This window comes from Mugil cephalus, chromosome 16 (assembly GCF_022458985.1).
Source record: "Mugil cephalus isolate CIBA_MC_2020 chromosome 16, CIBA_Mcephalus_1.1, whole genome shotgun sequence".
NCBI lineage: Eukaryota > Metazoa > Chordata > Actinopteri > Mugiliformes > Mugilidae > Mugil > Mugil cephalus.
In genome coordinates, this window is record NC_061785.1 from 3,249,026 (window position 1) to 3,266,146 (window position 17,121).

General features: G+C 39.3%; 1 protein-coding gene across 1 annotated transcript in view; it reads right to left on the bottom strand.

Annotated features, from left to right (window-relative positions):
• Positions 1 to 17,121, bottom strand: part of LOC125022361 — a 123,108-nt gene that overhangs the window by 71,259 nt on the left and 34,728 nt on the right. The window contains exons 3-8 of the mRNA XM_047608983.1: positions 6,127 to 6,236; positions 5,949 to 6,007; positions 5,681 to 5,841; positions 5,266 to 5,397; positions 5,068 to 5,172; positions 4,865 to 4,987 (exon numbers count right to left, since the gene is read on the bottom strand). Of these exons, the coding sequence (XP_047464939.1) occupies positions 4,865 to 4,987; positions 5,068 to 5,172; positions 5,266 to 5,397; positions 5,681 to 5,841; positions 5,949 to 6,007; positions 6,127 to 6,183 (637 nt within the window). The 5' untranslated portion in view covers positions 6,184 to 6,236. The remainder of the gene's footprint in view (positions 1 to 4,864; positions 4,988 to 5,067; positions 5,173 to 5,265; positions 5,398 to 5,680; positions 5,842 to 5,948; positions 6,008 to 6,126; positions 6,237 to 17,121) is intronic.

Below are 17,121 nucleotides of genomic sequence, written 5' to 3' on the forward strand. Positions count from 1 at the left end.
TTGAGCTAGTGCCGGCTAACGTTTGTGGTGGATTGGTATAAAATTTCAGGATACAAGCGAGTGATGAATGAAAAGCTTTAGATTAATGGATGATCTACGAGTGCATGGCGTAGGACGTGTCTAAAACACGGAATAAATATCTCTTTGTGCCGCGGCTGTTTCTCCAGGTAGAGTTTACGTGGTGTTCTACGTGGCAGTTTGTTATAACATTGCATTGATTGACCTCTGCAGATTTGTCTTGTCTGTCTATGCTTTGCACAATGAGGGTATTATATATTGACTCAATAACTCTTCAGGCAACAAGAGATAAACTCTGTCCATTTAGCTTAGCTTAACAGTAATGCATGTAACATATTTGACTTTGCAGAAGAAGTTATTAATAACTAAGGAAAAATGTGAATATTTCAGACAGACTGCTTATTATTAAAGCTGGCTAAATCTTTAAAACATGGTTCATTTGCCTTCATGAATCCCATGTGTGTAAGTCTAATACACCGATCAGGCTTAACATTATGACCACATTCCTAATATTGTGTAGGTCTTCCTTGTGGTGACTCATCATCAGAAGAATGGACATGGGACATGGGTCTTCTGAGGGTGTTGAATGTTGTTAGGGGGCCTTTGAGGGCAGGGGGCTCTGTGGATCATCCCACAGATACTTGATCGGTTTGGGATCCAGTGAATTTGGAGGCCAGGTCAACACTTTATGCAAAGTGTTTTGATGTGTGTGCCTGTGTCAGGCTGCATCCTGCTGAAAGGTTTCCCAGCAGAACATTGTATTGTCACAAGACGGTCAATGTCATTCACTTCTCCTGTCAGTGGTCATAATGTTGTGGCTGATCTGTGTATATTAGGATTAAAATGATTTGGATTAGTAAATGATATATATATATACTAATATATTTAAAACACAAAACACAGTGACATCCTTATCTGAAGGCTCAGTTATAATTTTCGTCTGTGAAAGAATCCATCAAAAATCACAAATAGTGTAAAGTCCTTTATTTCAAAACATAGTCTCAGGCAAGACAATGTTTCATTCAAGTCAAAATGAACGAAACACTATTATAATGGAAGATTAACACAATACAACACTGGCCTTGTTATAATCAGTTATATGAAAAAATACAAAACCTTTCAGTGTAGTAAACATTAAAGAGGAACAGTTGATTTCAAATTCCATCTGAACAACCTCGTCTCATTTACAAAGCCTGCGTTAAACACACATTAAACAGAGATTTTCATGAACCAGAACATTTTAAATCAAAAAAAATCTATACATAGACAAGAAATCTAAATAACAACAAAAACATGAAACAGCTCCTCCTTTCAGAGTTTCTGTCTGAATAAACAACTTAAATAAATAATATATTGATTTACTGACGGAAAAAACATATGGCAAACTTCATTTTATGTAGTCAGTGACAGACAGGATTGATTTATGACAACTTGAAATGGATCAGAATATAATTCAAAATATGCACAAATCAGAGTGGTGAAAGGCTACACTGCAGATATACACAACTGTTATACAGCTCTTACTATAAACGCATGGTATTTGTGGAGTAAATAGAGACAGAAAAATCACAGCAACAAAATTTAGTAGGTATTGGTTCATTGTAAATGTCAACTTCTGTGGTGTGGCCTCGGCTCCAATCATACGAGTTATTCTAAAGTTGGCTCTAGGCATATGGCATGTATTCATATTCCTGGTCATCTAGGCTCTGCCATGGAAAAGAAAAAAAAGTTTCTTCATCAGGAAAACACTAACAAAACACACAGCAAGGGTTAGAATTAGCGGCATACTCACCGAGTTCTTGTCCATAGGTACCAGGTTTTGCCGGCTTTGGCTGGGAAACATCTCCAGGTTGGGCCTGTTATATGAAGGCGCCTGACCGTTGGCCGGTGGTGCCTTAGCAGGAGACTGGCTGATGTATGGAGAACCGGTGACTGCCTGTTTGTTCTTCTTAGAACTTTTCTTTGATGCCCTGGGGAGACAAAAGGAAGGTTTATACAGGGTTCTACTGTTATTGTGTCTGTACCAGGTGTTGTATGACGTCACTAATAAAAACACAGCAGAGAGCAATGAAATCTATATTCTTGACCTGGATACAGATCCTGAAAACAGACAGCTCATGTGCTACATACTATGAGCTACATGTATGCATAGTCGTGCTGCAACTCAGCACCAATGGTATCTAAGGTATCTAAGCCTTTAAAGCAGACCTGGGCATTTTACGACCCGTGGGCCACATACGGCCCTTTGGGCATTCCCCTCTGGCCTGCGGTATGTCAGTCATAAGCACAGATAAACAAGTATTTATGCTGTGGATGCAATACACACCTACACCAAACCTCATAAATTTAAATAAATATTTACAGAATATTGTTATGTTTCTGATTACCAGTAGCAGCTTATCAACATATATAATTGACTGCTTTTTACAATGGGACAAAATGAATATTGAGCAGAATTACGTTCAAGTTAACAATTGGTTTGGCCCTCCAACACAGTTCAAATTTTTCATGTGGCCCCCTGTAGAAATTAATTGCCCAGCCCTCACAGTAATATGGGCTTCATCTTTAGTGAAGTATTTCCCCACACTTGATGAACCAACAACCCACTGGACTCCTCATCTGTCTTCTAGGAAGCGTCCATGTTGTCATTGTCATGTGATCAGTGACTAGTCAACATGATGCTTAAAGCAGAAACAGCAGTCGACAAACTGACAGGATTTCCAAAAATGCATTTGTGTCGAGTATACAAAAATGAATAACTGAATGTTTGTAAGTGGGTGAATGAATAAGTGAGAAGCTCACGAGACGTACACTACTATCAGGAGGATGAGGGATATGAGCAGCAGTCCACCGAGCACAGAGCCGACAATCACCAGAATCATCATAGTATCTAAAAGAACAAAATGGAAACATCACTGGTGACATAGACAGATCCTCGAAGGAAGTACTAATCAGATCAGATCTAAATGTTGGTGACAGATTGTTGTTATGTAATTGTGCTGTTTCTCTCATTCATTGTTAATGATGTGCTGCATACTCACTTTCATTACAGTCAAAACCAGAATAACCAAATGGACAACTGAAAGACAAAGAAAATGACTTTATCATGACAGACAGACACACACACACACACACTCACACACACACACACACACACACACACACACACTTACCTGACACACTTAGAATTCTCTGCTTTTTGTCCACAGGGACAAGCTGCAAAAATATAAAATGTTTAAAAGTCAGTTTGGTGTTTGGTCTAAGAAATATTAACAGTCTTCTGACATTTCAAAATCTGAAAATAAATCCTCTCACCAACACACGCTCTGGTGCTGAAGTCACTTGTAACGTACTTCTCATCACAGGTGCAGGTGAAAGTTCCATCTCCTGGAGAGCATCTTGCGGTGACTTCATCACATGGTTTCCTCACACACAGGTCTTCCTCTATAGTTTTAAGGCGGGTGGAATGGGGGGTAGGGTTTGGAATGAGGTGGGGTGATAAGACTCCTTCAACAACTGACTAATCAAGAAGCCATGAAATGTACTGAGTTATAGCAGTCTGTCACTGAGATGATGTAACTGACTGACTGAGTTAATCTTGTGTTAGACATGTGCAAAGACAGATGTGACAATAACAGCATGAAAGTCTTGCAGTGAACACCCAACTGAAGAACTTATCAAAACTAATAAAACATTAACATTGATCTTACAGACCACATGCTTTCCATGGCCTAATAGAACATGCACTCTGCACTCACAGTGCATGTCTGAAACGAATTCCAGTCCAGTTAGAAAAAACGGGTACTGCAATGGCTGTGTGATAGATAGATAGATAGATAGATAGATAGATAGATAGATAGATAGATAGATAGATAGATAGATAGATAGATAGATAGATAGATAGATAGATAGATGCCACTGAAGTAGTTAATGATTAGATTAAATCCAGGTAATTAACTCACCAGTATAACGTGCACCTGCCATTGGACAGTCGGTGCATTCAGTGACCTTCTTCACCTCTGCTACAACATCTGATGCTGTGATTTTGGATTCTGGTGAGTACATGATATCTACAGTCGCATTGACGCCATCAGACGGAGTTGATGCCCTTGATAGACTGTTGTCAGCTGGCCTGTAGGGACAGAAATCACTCTGAATGATGGTAAATATTAAGTGCAGGAGGATCTGAGTGAACTGGTTCACGATAGATGGATGGTTAATTCTATACTCTAAACTTACCCCAGTTCCAGCACTATAGATCCAACGTAAGTAGTATCATTAGATCCCAAACTCTCATCCAGCTGTGTTTTAGAAGAAAGAAATGTCATTTTGTTTACGTCATCATCTGACAACACAGACATATGGTCTGATACCAAACAGTCGTACATTTATTAGAATGAATCAAGATAAAAGACAGAGAGAGTAAATGTATTGTTCACCTCTTTGGTAATAAGGTCTGCAGTCTCTTTGAACTTTTGTGATTTCTTGTCTAACATACTCTTGTCATATTTTATCTTAGGCAGTTGTATTTGTCCAGGGAAAACTTTGGCTAAAACAAGAAAACACAGTAAGACACGTAGAATAGTTTTTTGTTTGTTTGTTTGTTTTTTTCTTGTTTCATGTCCAGTGTTTAATTCTGTGACTCCACCATTTACCTTTGCGAACAGTTTTAGAAACTCCGAGATACATTTAATATGAGAAATAAAACCTGCCATTAAGAGCTTCAGGAATTCAGTGAGCAAAAAAAGGTTTCCTGCCCAACCCAGTGGTATTACACTGTTACTTAGTTATATCATTTCCTCATGCAGCACAGACCTCATAGTGGTATTAACAAATAAATTCTTACCAGTCTCACAACGACGTGTTTTGTTGTTGTAGTTATCACCAGCCAGACACAAACATACAAAGCCCTTATTGGCTCGAGCCTCACACGTGCTTCCTTTGCCACAAGGGTTTGAAGCACAGGAACCTGGAAAAGAAAAGAAGCATCATGAGAAAACTGGTGTTGTTGTTGAAGAAGCTGTGACCTGAATGTTGTTGGAAAAGTACCTGGAGCTGCTGTAGTAGTACCTGGAGCTACTGTAGTAGTACCTGGAGCTACTGTAGTAGTACCTTGTGCTGCTGTAGTAGTACCTGGAGCTGTCGTAGTATTACCTGGAGCCATTGTGTGTGCAAAGCGGTCATTTTTGGTCAAATAAATATTAACACTCTTCAGACATTTAAAAATCTAAAAATAAATCTTCTCACCCATATGACAGACTCTAGTACTGAGGTCAGTTGGAACGTAGCCGTCCAGACAGGTGCAGTTGAAAGTTCCATCTTTTGAAGAGCATCTTGTGCTGTTTTCATCACATGGGTTCCTCTCACACAGGTCTTCATCTATAATTATTAATTATTTAAGTGAAACTCATTCTAACATTGTGAACTTGTTCAAACAATCTTTGCCTTCCTGCAATACTCTACAGGCACAGTGTGTGTGTGTGTGTGTGTGTGTGTGTGTGTGTGTGTGTGTGTGTGTGCGCTGGGGGGTGGGGGGGTGGGGGTGGGGGGGGGGGGCATCTCTGCCTGAGAACAAATCAGTCTTGAGTATTTGAGTTTTATTCTGACTTACTTTTCCACTGAAGTAGTTAATGATTGGATTAAATCCAGGTAATTAACTCACCAGTAAAAGTTCCACCTGCCAGTGGACAGTCGGTGCATTCAGTGGCCTTCTTCACCTCTGCTACAACATCTGAGGCTGTGATGTTGGATTCTGGTGAGTAGATTAACTCTACTGATGCATTGACCCCGGTCAACGCCCTTAATTGACTGTTGGCAGCTGGCCTGTAGGGACAGAAATCACTCTTAATGATGGTAATTATTAAGTGCAGGAGGATCTGAGTGAACTGGTTCAAGATAGATGGATGGTTAATTCTATACTCCAAACTTACCACAGTTTCAGCACTATAGATCGAACGTATGTAGGATCAGATCCCAGACTCTTGTCCAGCTGTGTTTTAGAAGAAAGAAATGTGTCATTTTGTTTACGTCATCATCTGACAACACAGACATATGGTCTGATACCAAAGTGTCAGTATAACTAAAAGACAGAGAAAATGTATTTTTCACCTCTTGGGTAATAAGGTCTGCAGTCCTTTTGAACGCTGGTGATGCCTTGTCTGACATACTGTTTTCATATACTATGTCAGGCAGGTTTATGTGTCCAGGGAAAACTTTGGCTAAAACAAGAAAACATCACAGTAAGACACGTAATATTGTTTTTTTTTCTTTCTTTTTGTTTCATGTTCAGTGTTTTTCTGTGACTCCACCATTTACCTTTACGAACAGTTATTACAAACTATGAGACACATTTAACATGAAAAAACAGAGACTGTGACATTATTTACATGACATTCAGGAAAAAAACAGCTAAGAAACATTAAAATTAGCTTAGCATTTCCTCTGGAAACAGGAGGATGTGTAGCTCGACTAAAACCTGCCATTAAGAGCTTCAGGAATTCAGTAAGAAAAGAAACGTTTCTTTTCCAAAAGCTGAGACTTAAAAGAAAATGAGGGAATTAAAAATAAGTGCTTTTATCAACACCATGTTATACTAATAGTCTTCCTACATCCCAAAGATACATTACTGCCCTACACAGTGGTATTACACTATTACTTAGTTATATCATTTCCTCATGTAGAACCAACCTCATAGTGGTATTATCAAACAAATTCTTACCCGTCTCACAACGATGTGTTTTGTTGTTGTAGTTATCACCAGCCAGACACAAGCATACAAAGGTCTGATTGAATCGAGCCTCACACGTGCTTCCTTTACCACAAGGGTTTGAAGAACAGGAATCTGGAAAAGAAAAGAAGCTTAATGAGAAAACTGGTGTTGTTGTTGAAGAAGCTGTGACCTGGATGATGTTGTTGGGAGAGTACCTGGAACTGTTGTAGTAGTTGTAGTTTTTGTTGTTGTTGGAATAAATGTTGCTGCCTCAGTTAACACAACTGTATGTGCAGCTAAAAGAAGATAAAACATTAATCCTGAAGGAAATTCTTTCACCAAAGAAAAACAAAATTAAGTTTATAAAGAGAAAGAAACATTAGAACAATATATAGGCCTATAAATAAGGTGTTCCAGAACCAGTGTTGGAGTTTGGTTGTTCTGATTGTTGTGGCAAAAGGGGCTGAGGTTGGTCAAAGCAGAACAATATACTGTAGTGAAAGAGTTAAACTTCAGATGACTTTATGACACCAATGACCTCAACTCCGGGGAAAAACAACTGCATATTTGAACTGAAATTATTTAAACATTTCTGAGGATTTTCAAGATGATCCAATAAGGAGAAACAAATCTAAGTTATCTTAATTTCTATCAAAATTGTTAAAAAAAAAAAAAAAAACTACAACTGATCAAATGATATGACAATGTATGTACAGTTTTATGATAAAGCAGAATGATTTTATTGGTTTACAGGCTGTAGCCAGCTCTTACCTAAACATAGAAAAAAGGAAGTGAGAAAATCAAGTCCATCTCTTCAGGGTGGTTTTCATACATTAAATGTTGTAACAGCTTCAGATTTAAAGATTGACCTTTTATATTTGTTTTTTTATCGTGATATTTGGCTACGAGGCAGCATGTCTATGAATTGTCTGTGTTGACCACACTGAGCTCAAGACAGACTTACATGTTGCTTTAGACTTAGACTTTAATGATCCATGAGAATGGACACACAGGAAGCGAAGGTCTTCCACATAAACCAGTTCTCCTAATGAACGCCCAGAACTAAAACCAGTTCCTGCATTCGTCTAATAAAGGTCGTATAAATCTCATGCTGGTGTTTAAGCATGTAAAGCATTAGCCAGACCAGAGACCAAACCTTCTTTCAGTGGAAAGTGACTTCCCAAAGAAAGGTAGGATATGAACAGGTCAGAGGTAAGGTCAGACTTTCTACATCAAACTCAAACACTTTCCTGAGATCAGACATAAAATAAATAAATCTTTATTGTTATCATCAACATTAAAGACTTTGCCTGTGTAGGATTTGATAAAATCATGATACTTACCAATGACTGCAACAGCTATCCAAAGGACAGAGCAGAATTTGAAGTTTGGAGCCATTTTCAGTAAATGGAAGCACAAACCTCCAGTAAAAGAGAAACAGACACTGAGAGCTGTGAGTGGATGAAGCTTCAGTGCTGATCAACCTTGAAGGATGAGCGTTAAGGTGTCCTGGACTGATGGTTTTAATTGTTAGCCACTCCTTTCAGGGTGGTAGGGTGCCGCTGTTTATTTTACATTGGCCATTTATCTCCCAACCAGTCATCAGTCATTATATGACACGGCACTAAACACTCACTCACTCACACACGCGCATCCTTGTACTTCTGTCTTTGTAAGGACACTCATTGGCATAATGCATTCCTTAACCCCTTACCCTAACTCTAACCATAACCATAACCTAATTGTAACCTTTACCCTAAAGCTGAGTTTTAACCTTCAAAACAGCAAAAAAGTGAGGGCCGCCAAAAATGTCCTCACTTTCCAAAAAAATACTTCACTTACACACACAAACAATATCACTAGTAATTGAGTAATTGATTAACGTTCCTATAACTAAGCTTAAGATGAGTTATGGCTTACTGAAAAGCATACCAGTCATTTTATAACTTTGCCTGGCACAACAGTTTCACTGTATTTTATAGCTGTAGATAAGACCTCACGTGCCGTGTTCCTTGCTAATGATTTATATACATAATATATACACCCTACACAGGTGCTGTGAAAACATTTTAGGCAAATGTGGAAAAACTGCTGTAAACTGAGAATCCTTTGAAAAGTGAGAAATCTAAATTAGATCAACATTTGGTGTGATCACCCTTTGCCTTCAAGATAGCATCAATTCTTCTAGGTTCACTGGCACACAGTTCGTGAAGGAACTCGGCTGGTAGGTTGTTGCAACCATCTTGGAGAACTAACCACATGTTCTGTGATGTAGGTGTAACTCCCAGTTACCAGAACCATGTAAAATGGATTAAAACACACAGAAACTAAGGGAGGATTAATCTACAGATAAAGATTTGAACAATGATTACAACTAAATAAACAAATATTCCATAGATTTAGCTTATGTCTTTAAAAAGAGTGAAAACAGCTCCTAGTGGAAACCACTTTGCCTGTTAAAACGGTGTGGTCACATTTTTTAACAATTTATTTATTAACAATTTTCATATACAGTTCACAGCATCAGTAACAACAACAGAACTTCAAATTCCACCCAGACCCATCCCCCTCACAAACCCGACCCCAGAGACCGACTCTTGCCTTCATCCCTAAAGAAAAAGAAAAAATAAATAAAAATAGATAAAAAAAGCAACAACAACAGTAATAATCGATTAAATGATGAGTATGTTGATTAAATAATAAAAGAAAAATAAATTAAAACTATAAAAAGAAAATACAAAGCACAGCAAATTACGTGCAGCACAGGATATGACACTCAGAATGGAAAAGCACAGCCACTGCTACAGGTGTGCTGCAACCAACGACCACAGCCGCTCCACTGGCAGAACTCAACCACCCAACTGTGTTAAAAGTTATTCAGGTACATTTTAAAGTCACTCCAGCATTTGTCAAAAAAGATGGGGTTTCTTTTTTACATTGAACATCATTTTTTCAGAGGCCATGTACGATGCAACTTCCTTAAACCACATTGAGACAGTAGGTGGGTTTTCACTTTTCCACAACATAGCAATGCATGTGTTTCCAGCAATCAGGGATAGCCTAATAAAACGTGTTTTCCTTATTTTGTCAGTAGGTAAAACAGGTAAGTCTCCTAGCAGAATTAATCTTGGTGAGTGAGGGATCTCAATCCCTGTGATGCCCTTGAGTGCATTCAGAATGCGATCCAAAAATTGTCTCAAACTTGCACACTCCCAAAACATATGGACAAGACTTCCTGTTGCAACCTCACACCTAGGACAAATGTCAGAAATCGTACTGCACATTTTATGAATTCTCTCTGGTGTGAGATAGGTTCTACGAATGAGATTAACCTGCAGAAGCCTATGGCCACTATTATACAAGAAATTTTGAGCTGCACTACACAGCCCTTACCAGTCACAGTCTTCAAAAGTGAAATCGAGATACTGTTCCCGTTAAGCCCTAGATTTCAGAGTTTTATTTGCTAGGAGGTCCAGTATTTGGCTATATATCAAGGACACCATGCCCTTAGGGCGTTGAATGCCCTTCAGAATGTTATCAGTTACGAGAGATTCTAGAGGGGTTAGGTGCCCAACCTGTTGAGAGCAAATGACCTGCAGGTACTTAAAGAAATGTGCAGCAGGGAGATTAAAAGCATCTTTTAACTGTTCAAAGGATTTGAGTATATCATTTTCATAAAGGTCGCCAAATGTTTCAATCCCCATACTGTGCCACCTCTTAGTGAGACCATCTCATAGTACAGGTGGTAGTGCAGGGCTATTATGAAAGGAGGTGCTGTTATTCAAAAATGTCACACTACGGGTACATAGTTGTATAACTGACCATAATTTAGATGTATGATTGGTCAATGGATTATCTGTGCCATTCTTCAAAGTATGATAGTATTTAATAAAAGGGATACCAGCCAGTGGCACATCAGCTGCATGGAACTGTTCTATTTGCTTCCAAGCAGGAGGATTGGGCATCTCTGCCAGAACCCTATCCCTATCAGAGAGATAGGTAGTTGCATCCATCTGTCCAGGTCCTTCTCCACCTTCCTTAACAGTGTGTCATAGTTAAGCGAGAAAGTTTTATCTAACTGTGTGGGAATCTCTAAGCCCAGATACGTGAGGCTCTGAGCATTCCATTGAAAAGGGAATTTTTTCTGTGGGATTTGTTCAGCTGGCAGGTTAAGGGGTAAGGCCACACTTTTTTTGCATATTCACCTTATATCCGGACATTTCACTATATGTATTAAGCAAAGTTGTTTGCAATTGCATGGTTAAACATCTCTAAGAGGGGATCAATTAGCTTTTCTGCATTTTTTTTTTAAAAAAGCCAATTGTAAAGCTGTCAGGGCAGGGCCCTTCCCCCCCAGTAGTCTAATCAGAGCATCTAGCACCTCTTCTTTGGCTATTTGACCTTCAAGGTTAATCTGAGCTCCTTCTCGTATTTTTGGGATATCCATGCGGTCCAGAAAGCTGAGCATGTCACGATTCTTCTCGCCCTGAGAAGTGTACAAGGTTTTGTGGAATTCTGTGAAAGCCTGATTAATGTGTTGGGGATTGCGGACCACATCATTACCACTTGGCGATTTAATAGCTGAAATGTATCTGGCCACCTCTCTTGTAATCTGCCAGGCCAGTAACCTCCCTGACTTGTCACCTGCTTCATGATAGCGCTGTTTTAGCATAGCCATTGCATTTTCTACCTCACGTGTTGTAAGGTGGTTAAATGTTAAAATGTTTAATCAGCCATGCTGTGATAAAAATTACTTATTGCTACTTCAAGCTAAAACAACTTGAAGCTAAACCTAGTCTTAGTGATTCTCAATGTGTTAAAGAACAAAATAACAATGGCTGTTAAAGGGGCAGAGACAATATTTTTTGTTTGAGTGTGAGAATACATTTGAATGATACAGAGTATTGTATATTTGTTGATATACATGCATACATATACATGCTTCCCAAATTAAAAGGATCATCTGTTGTATAGAGGCACTTTAAAACGGGATTTACAAAACTGAAACTAGATAAAATAGGAATAAATAACTTAATGAATGCCTTACAGACAACGATGAACTAAAAAATTTCAAAACACAAACAAAATATGAATATACAAATAAAATAAGCATTTACCTGACAGGTGAATCCTAACTAAATCTAAAAGAAAGAAAAGGTGACAGTTACAAAAAAAGGTTTTGCAGTTTGTCTTTATTACTTTGCACTATTACCTTACAGACCTGAAGTATATGTTGTTATTGTTTTGTGTTTTCTTTGTAGCCCCTCTTTCTCTGCAAATCTGTCTGACAAGATCACAGCCTGAGACGTTGTTTTCAGACAGTATTACAGCCTGTTGCCTATCCATATATTGTGGTGTGAAGCTGACCACCCTCACCCTTAGAAATAAGCGAATCTAAAAAAAAATTTAAAAAATGATTTGGCTTTGGGAATCCTATTCAATAGATATTTTCATTCAAAAAACAACACATACTTTTATGCTTCTATTGTCTGTATTCAAAAAATCATGGGACAATAACAGTTCCTCCTCAGAACCCGTCCCAAAAGAAAAATATCATCAAACTACTGGCCTCACCATTTTATCTTATCAGAGTATTTCCCATAAACCTAACAGTAGATTAGGTGCAAAGGTTTCTTGAATATATTTTTCTTTATCCATTACCACCACTGTCCTTCCTTTGTCGGCTGGTTTTATGAGTGCCTTGCTATTTATGTCCCTTTGCTTTTTTCCTCACCTTTTAACCCTGACAGTCTATTCTGAGTCTTGTTTCCGCCTTGCTGCCTGGTAGCCATTTCTCGTTCATGGTTGTTAAAATGGCTTACTCAAATTCTTCTGTCTCTTCATGTAATCCCAGAAACACTTGACGATGTTGAGGCCAGGACTCTGTGGGGGCCATGCCATCACTTCCAGGACTTCTTGTTCTTCTTTATGCTGAAGATAGCTCTAAATGACCTCTGTTGTATGTGTGGGGTTGTTGTCCTGCTGCAGAATATATTTGAGGCTAATCATACGCCTCCCTAATGATATAGAGCTCCGGGAACTGATGTCAACCTGCGATGTTAATCACAATGCCGCCATATTGGCAGGAAAGTGACAATGGCAAGCAACTAACTGATTAACCTCAGGCTGTTGTGCCCCAGAATGCCAGAATAGTCAGGGACGAGCAAAGTGGAAATGGTTTTATAGGATTCCCAAAGATCCTCTAAGAGAACGGAACAGTGAGATCCTCTAAGACGCGGGTTTGACTTGTTGAGCGATCACTTTATATCAGGGACAGAATCCAGCATTTTCCAAACGTGATGTCCTGTTTATTTAGCATGTTTTAATACGATGTCCATCAGATTTCTTTTCATAAAGGCAAGTTACGCTAATGTTTATAATGTGGATTACAAAGGGCTGTTGCTCATTCAGCACTAGAACAACTCGCAATAAGACAGTTACTTGTTATTGTTATTATGTTACTCTACACAATACAATGCACTTGTATAATATATAAAAATGAAACAATAATTTTGTGTATATTGTGGTGCATTTAGACATTAATTTAAACTGTGTTAACGTCATAAAAGATATATAGATATAACAGAGACTATTTAGCACAGTGATTAGCTCATTACATTATGCTGCCGTTATAACAATGTAACAGTGACGAAGAGACGCTGTATTTGCAGAAATGCATCCCCAGACTTGCAAGAAGCCTCCACCATGCTCCACTGTTGCCTGTAGGAACTCATTATTGTATCTCTCTCCAGCCCTTCGGTGAACAAACTGCCTTCTGCTACAGCCAGATTTCATTGCTTAATATTCTGTAATGGAAAATTACGTTTTTACTTTTACTTCTCTCATATATACTGTCTGTATTTGTGTCCCCACACCACTACTCAGAAATGTGTGTCCATTAAGTCCAGTGCAATCACTGACAAAAAGAAATTGTTATCTTCAATTTGTTTGAAGTGTTAACGAAAACTAGGAGTGGAACAACACATCGCAGGATGACATAAGCAGAGTGTAAAAGAATAAAATATCAAGTGTCAAATGAGCCAGTCAACTACACCGGTGAACTGGACAATTGGGAATATCATTGTTTCAGATTTACTGCTTTCTGACGATGATCCTATTACCATCCATAAAATGATACCTGATCAAAGCTAACCAATTTAATGATCAACTGGACTCTGATGCAACTTAACCGTCTTGCCTGTTAGTGGACATAAAACAGAATGACCAACATGACCTTAAGATAAAAACTCATAGCTGTAGAAGATGAAAGAAGGAAAAAAATAGGTGGATTGAATAGACGATAAAATACTACAAATAATATGAATACTTAAAATTAAGATATTATTATGTCTCTAAATATATGAAATCCCTGTGTTTGTTAGAATAATTGCTGCACAAAAATCACATAGAAGACTGTAGTTTTCCAGTAAAGGTAACTCATTCATTCATTTTCCATAACTCCTTGACCTCAAGTGGACGACTTGGTTGAGTCTAGTTTGGTGAGCTCCTCTAAAACCTCTGAGGTCAGGATGGGTCTAAAGGAGAAGGTACCTGAGCTGCAAGTTCTGCAGAGTGTGGTTGCTTACACTCACAGGTGGACGTCTAACTGAGGAGCCAGAGTGTATGCATGCAGACAATAGCACAGTGATCACTCAGTTCATGACTAAAGACACGAGATTTACAATTAGAAGGGGCATTAGCGAGGATGACAGCATGCAATGTGGCAGATGAAAGAGATTTCAGATTATGTCTGGTGGGCTCTGAAATAATTTGGAAGAGGTTAAGAGCATCACATAGCTGTAACCCTTATCTGTGGGGTAGTCATTCCAAAAGAAGGGAAGAATAAAGAAAATTGTTAATCATACCATCCAATCTCTATATTAAATGTAGATTATAAGTTGTTTACATCTATTATCTCTTTAAACAATTGAACTCCTGTCTGACTCAATTAATGAGGATCGGACAAGGTTTATTAAAAGGCCGCCAAACTCAAGACAACATCAGACAAACTTCACATATTATAGAACAGATTAATAAAAGGCACTCGCCATGGTTGCTGTCTTAGCCCCGCACTTTTTGCGATTTTCATCAAGCCCATAGCACAGGGTATCAAACAAAATAAAGAGTTGAGAGGAATCAACATAGCAAACGAGGACCGTGTAATAGGACTCTTTGCAGATGACATTATCATCTATCTCCAGAATCCTAATTTAACACTGCCTAAACGCATGGAGCCTTTAGATGAGTATGGCGAAATGTCAGGTTATAAATTGAATATAGCCAAGATACATAGCCAAGATACAAATACTTTTAGAGATCAGATTGATAGAGAATATGGAGGTCTTGCAGTACCAAATCTAAGGCAATACTATTATCCCACCCAGATGAGATACCTTGTTTACTGGTGCTCTCCAGAGTACCAAGCTAAGTGGAAGCACATTGAATTGAACATAATTACTCCTCAACCTCAAACCAGGTTAGGTGTGAAAGAACATACAGACCATAAGGGAGAAAATTTAATCATTGAGAATGCATTTGACAATTGGTATGAGATAGTTAAAACATATAAATTAGAAAGAGACAGTAAACTTTTAATTTGGCCTTCTCAAACATCTCAGTTTAGCCCGGGAGAAACTGAGATCATATTCACAAGGTGGAGAGATAAGGGGATTACAGCGATGTGTACACTCCTAGAGGGGAAAACTTTTAAATCTTTTGAAAAACTCAAAAGAGAATTTGATTTGGATAATGGTGACGTGTTCAGATACTTACAGTTAAGACATTCTGGAAGAATTTTTTTCCTACAAGATACCCAGGGGCCCCCGGATATTGTACCTGGGTCTGGCCCCAGAAGGAACTGTCCGAAAGAAGGACCTGTATCTTTTCAAAACACTGATCTTGGCATGTAAAAAGGCCATAACAAGAAACTGGCTGAACAATGACACTCCAAGCCCAGGACAGTGGTTGGGTATTGTTGAGGAGATTTGCTTGATGGAACGACTGACTTATTACCTCAGAATGAAAGCAGGGACCGTGGACCAACAGTGGCACAAATGGATTGTGTATATGAAAAAAGAAGGGTCTAATGCTCAACAGACCTAACAGACAATGAATAAGGCTGCAACAAGAGTGGTGTACCCCACCACCATTTATTATTTTATTATTTTACAATTTCCTTCTATTTTTCAATTTTATTTCATTTTTATTTCCCCATGTTGTCACTGCATTATTGTGTAGTTGGCCTTGTTAATGTGAAGAAGAAAAAAAAACAGTGCAACAGGCAACAAGCAACATAAAGTACCGCACAAATAGTACAGTACACAAAGTGACAGCAGTTGCGAATAAAGTGACAGTGTAAGTATGCTACATATGGGCTCAGTGACGTCAGGGGTGTGTGCTGTTCACACTGCTGTTGTTGCTAAATGAGCTGCCCATCAACCACAGTATTGCACAGATATTGTCCTTTTCTCAGCCACTGTTTCTAAGCAGTCCAAGTTCAATCCCACCACTGAGCGGGCTTTCCTCACCAGTTTATTGAGTCTGTTGACCTCACCAGCCTTGGTCCGCCCCACCAGCACACCACAGCAAAGAAGAGCACGCTGGCCACCATAGACTGGTAGAAGGTCTTGAGGAGTCTACTACAGATGCCAAGTGACCTCAGTCTGCTCAGGAAGAACATCCTGCTTTGTCCTTTCCTATATAGGGTGTCCATATTATGAGACCAGTCCAATTTATTGTTGATGTGGACCCCAAGGAACTTGTATGACTCCACCATCTCCACCTCCTCAACCTGGATGGTGACTAGGACAGGACTCCTCCGGTTCCTCCTGTAGTCCACCACCACCTCCTTAGTCTTACTGACTGTTGAGTTGTAGGTGGTTCCAGTTACTCCACTCAAAAAAGTTCTGTGGTGATACATCCAACTATGGAAGAGTCATCGGACAACTTTTGGAGGTGGCTAGTGCCAGAGTTGTAGCGGAAGTCGGAGGAGTAGAGGGTGAAGAAGAATGGTGCCAGTACCATTCCTTGGGGCATCCCCGTGTTGCTCGTCAGGACCTCTGTTGTGCATCCATCCACCTTGACATACTGTGGTCGTCCAGTGAGATAATTCAAAATCCAGGCCGATGTTGTCTGGCTCTTCGGCTTTATTCTGACTCAGCCTGGAAAACTTTCTCTGTACCTGGCAGGAGGTGAGGGTAAAGCCGTGGGTGGTGGGTGGTGGGGCGACTGTGGTGATATCCAAGGGGATTGGCTGGTGGGTGAGGGGGGACTGTCCGCTGAGACTGCTGATGGTTGGAGGGAGGGAGAGGGAGGCGGGGTGTTGATGGGGAGGGACGCAGAACCCACAGCAGAGGTGTGAATGGGCACCATGGTGGGGGATGGAGACACAGCTC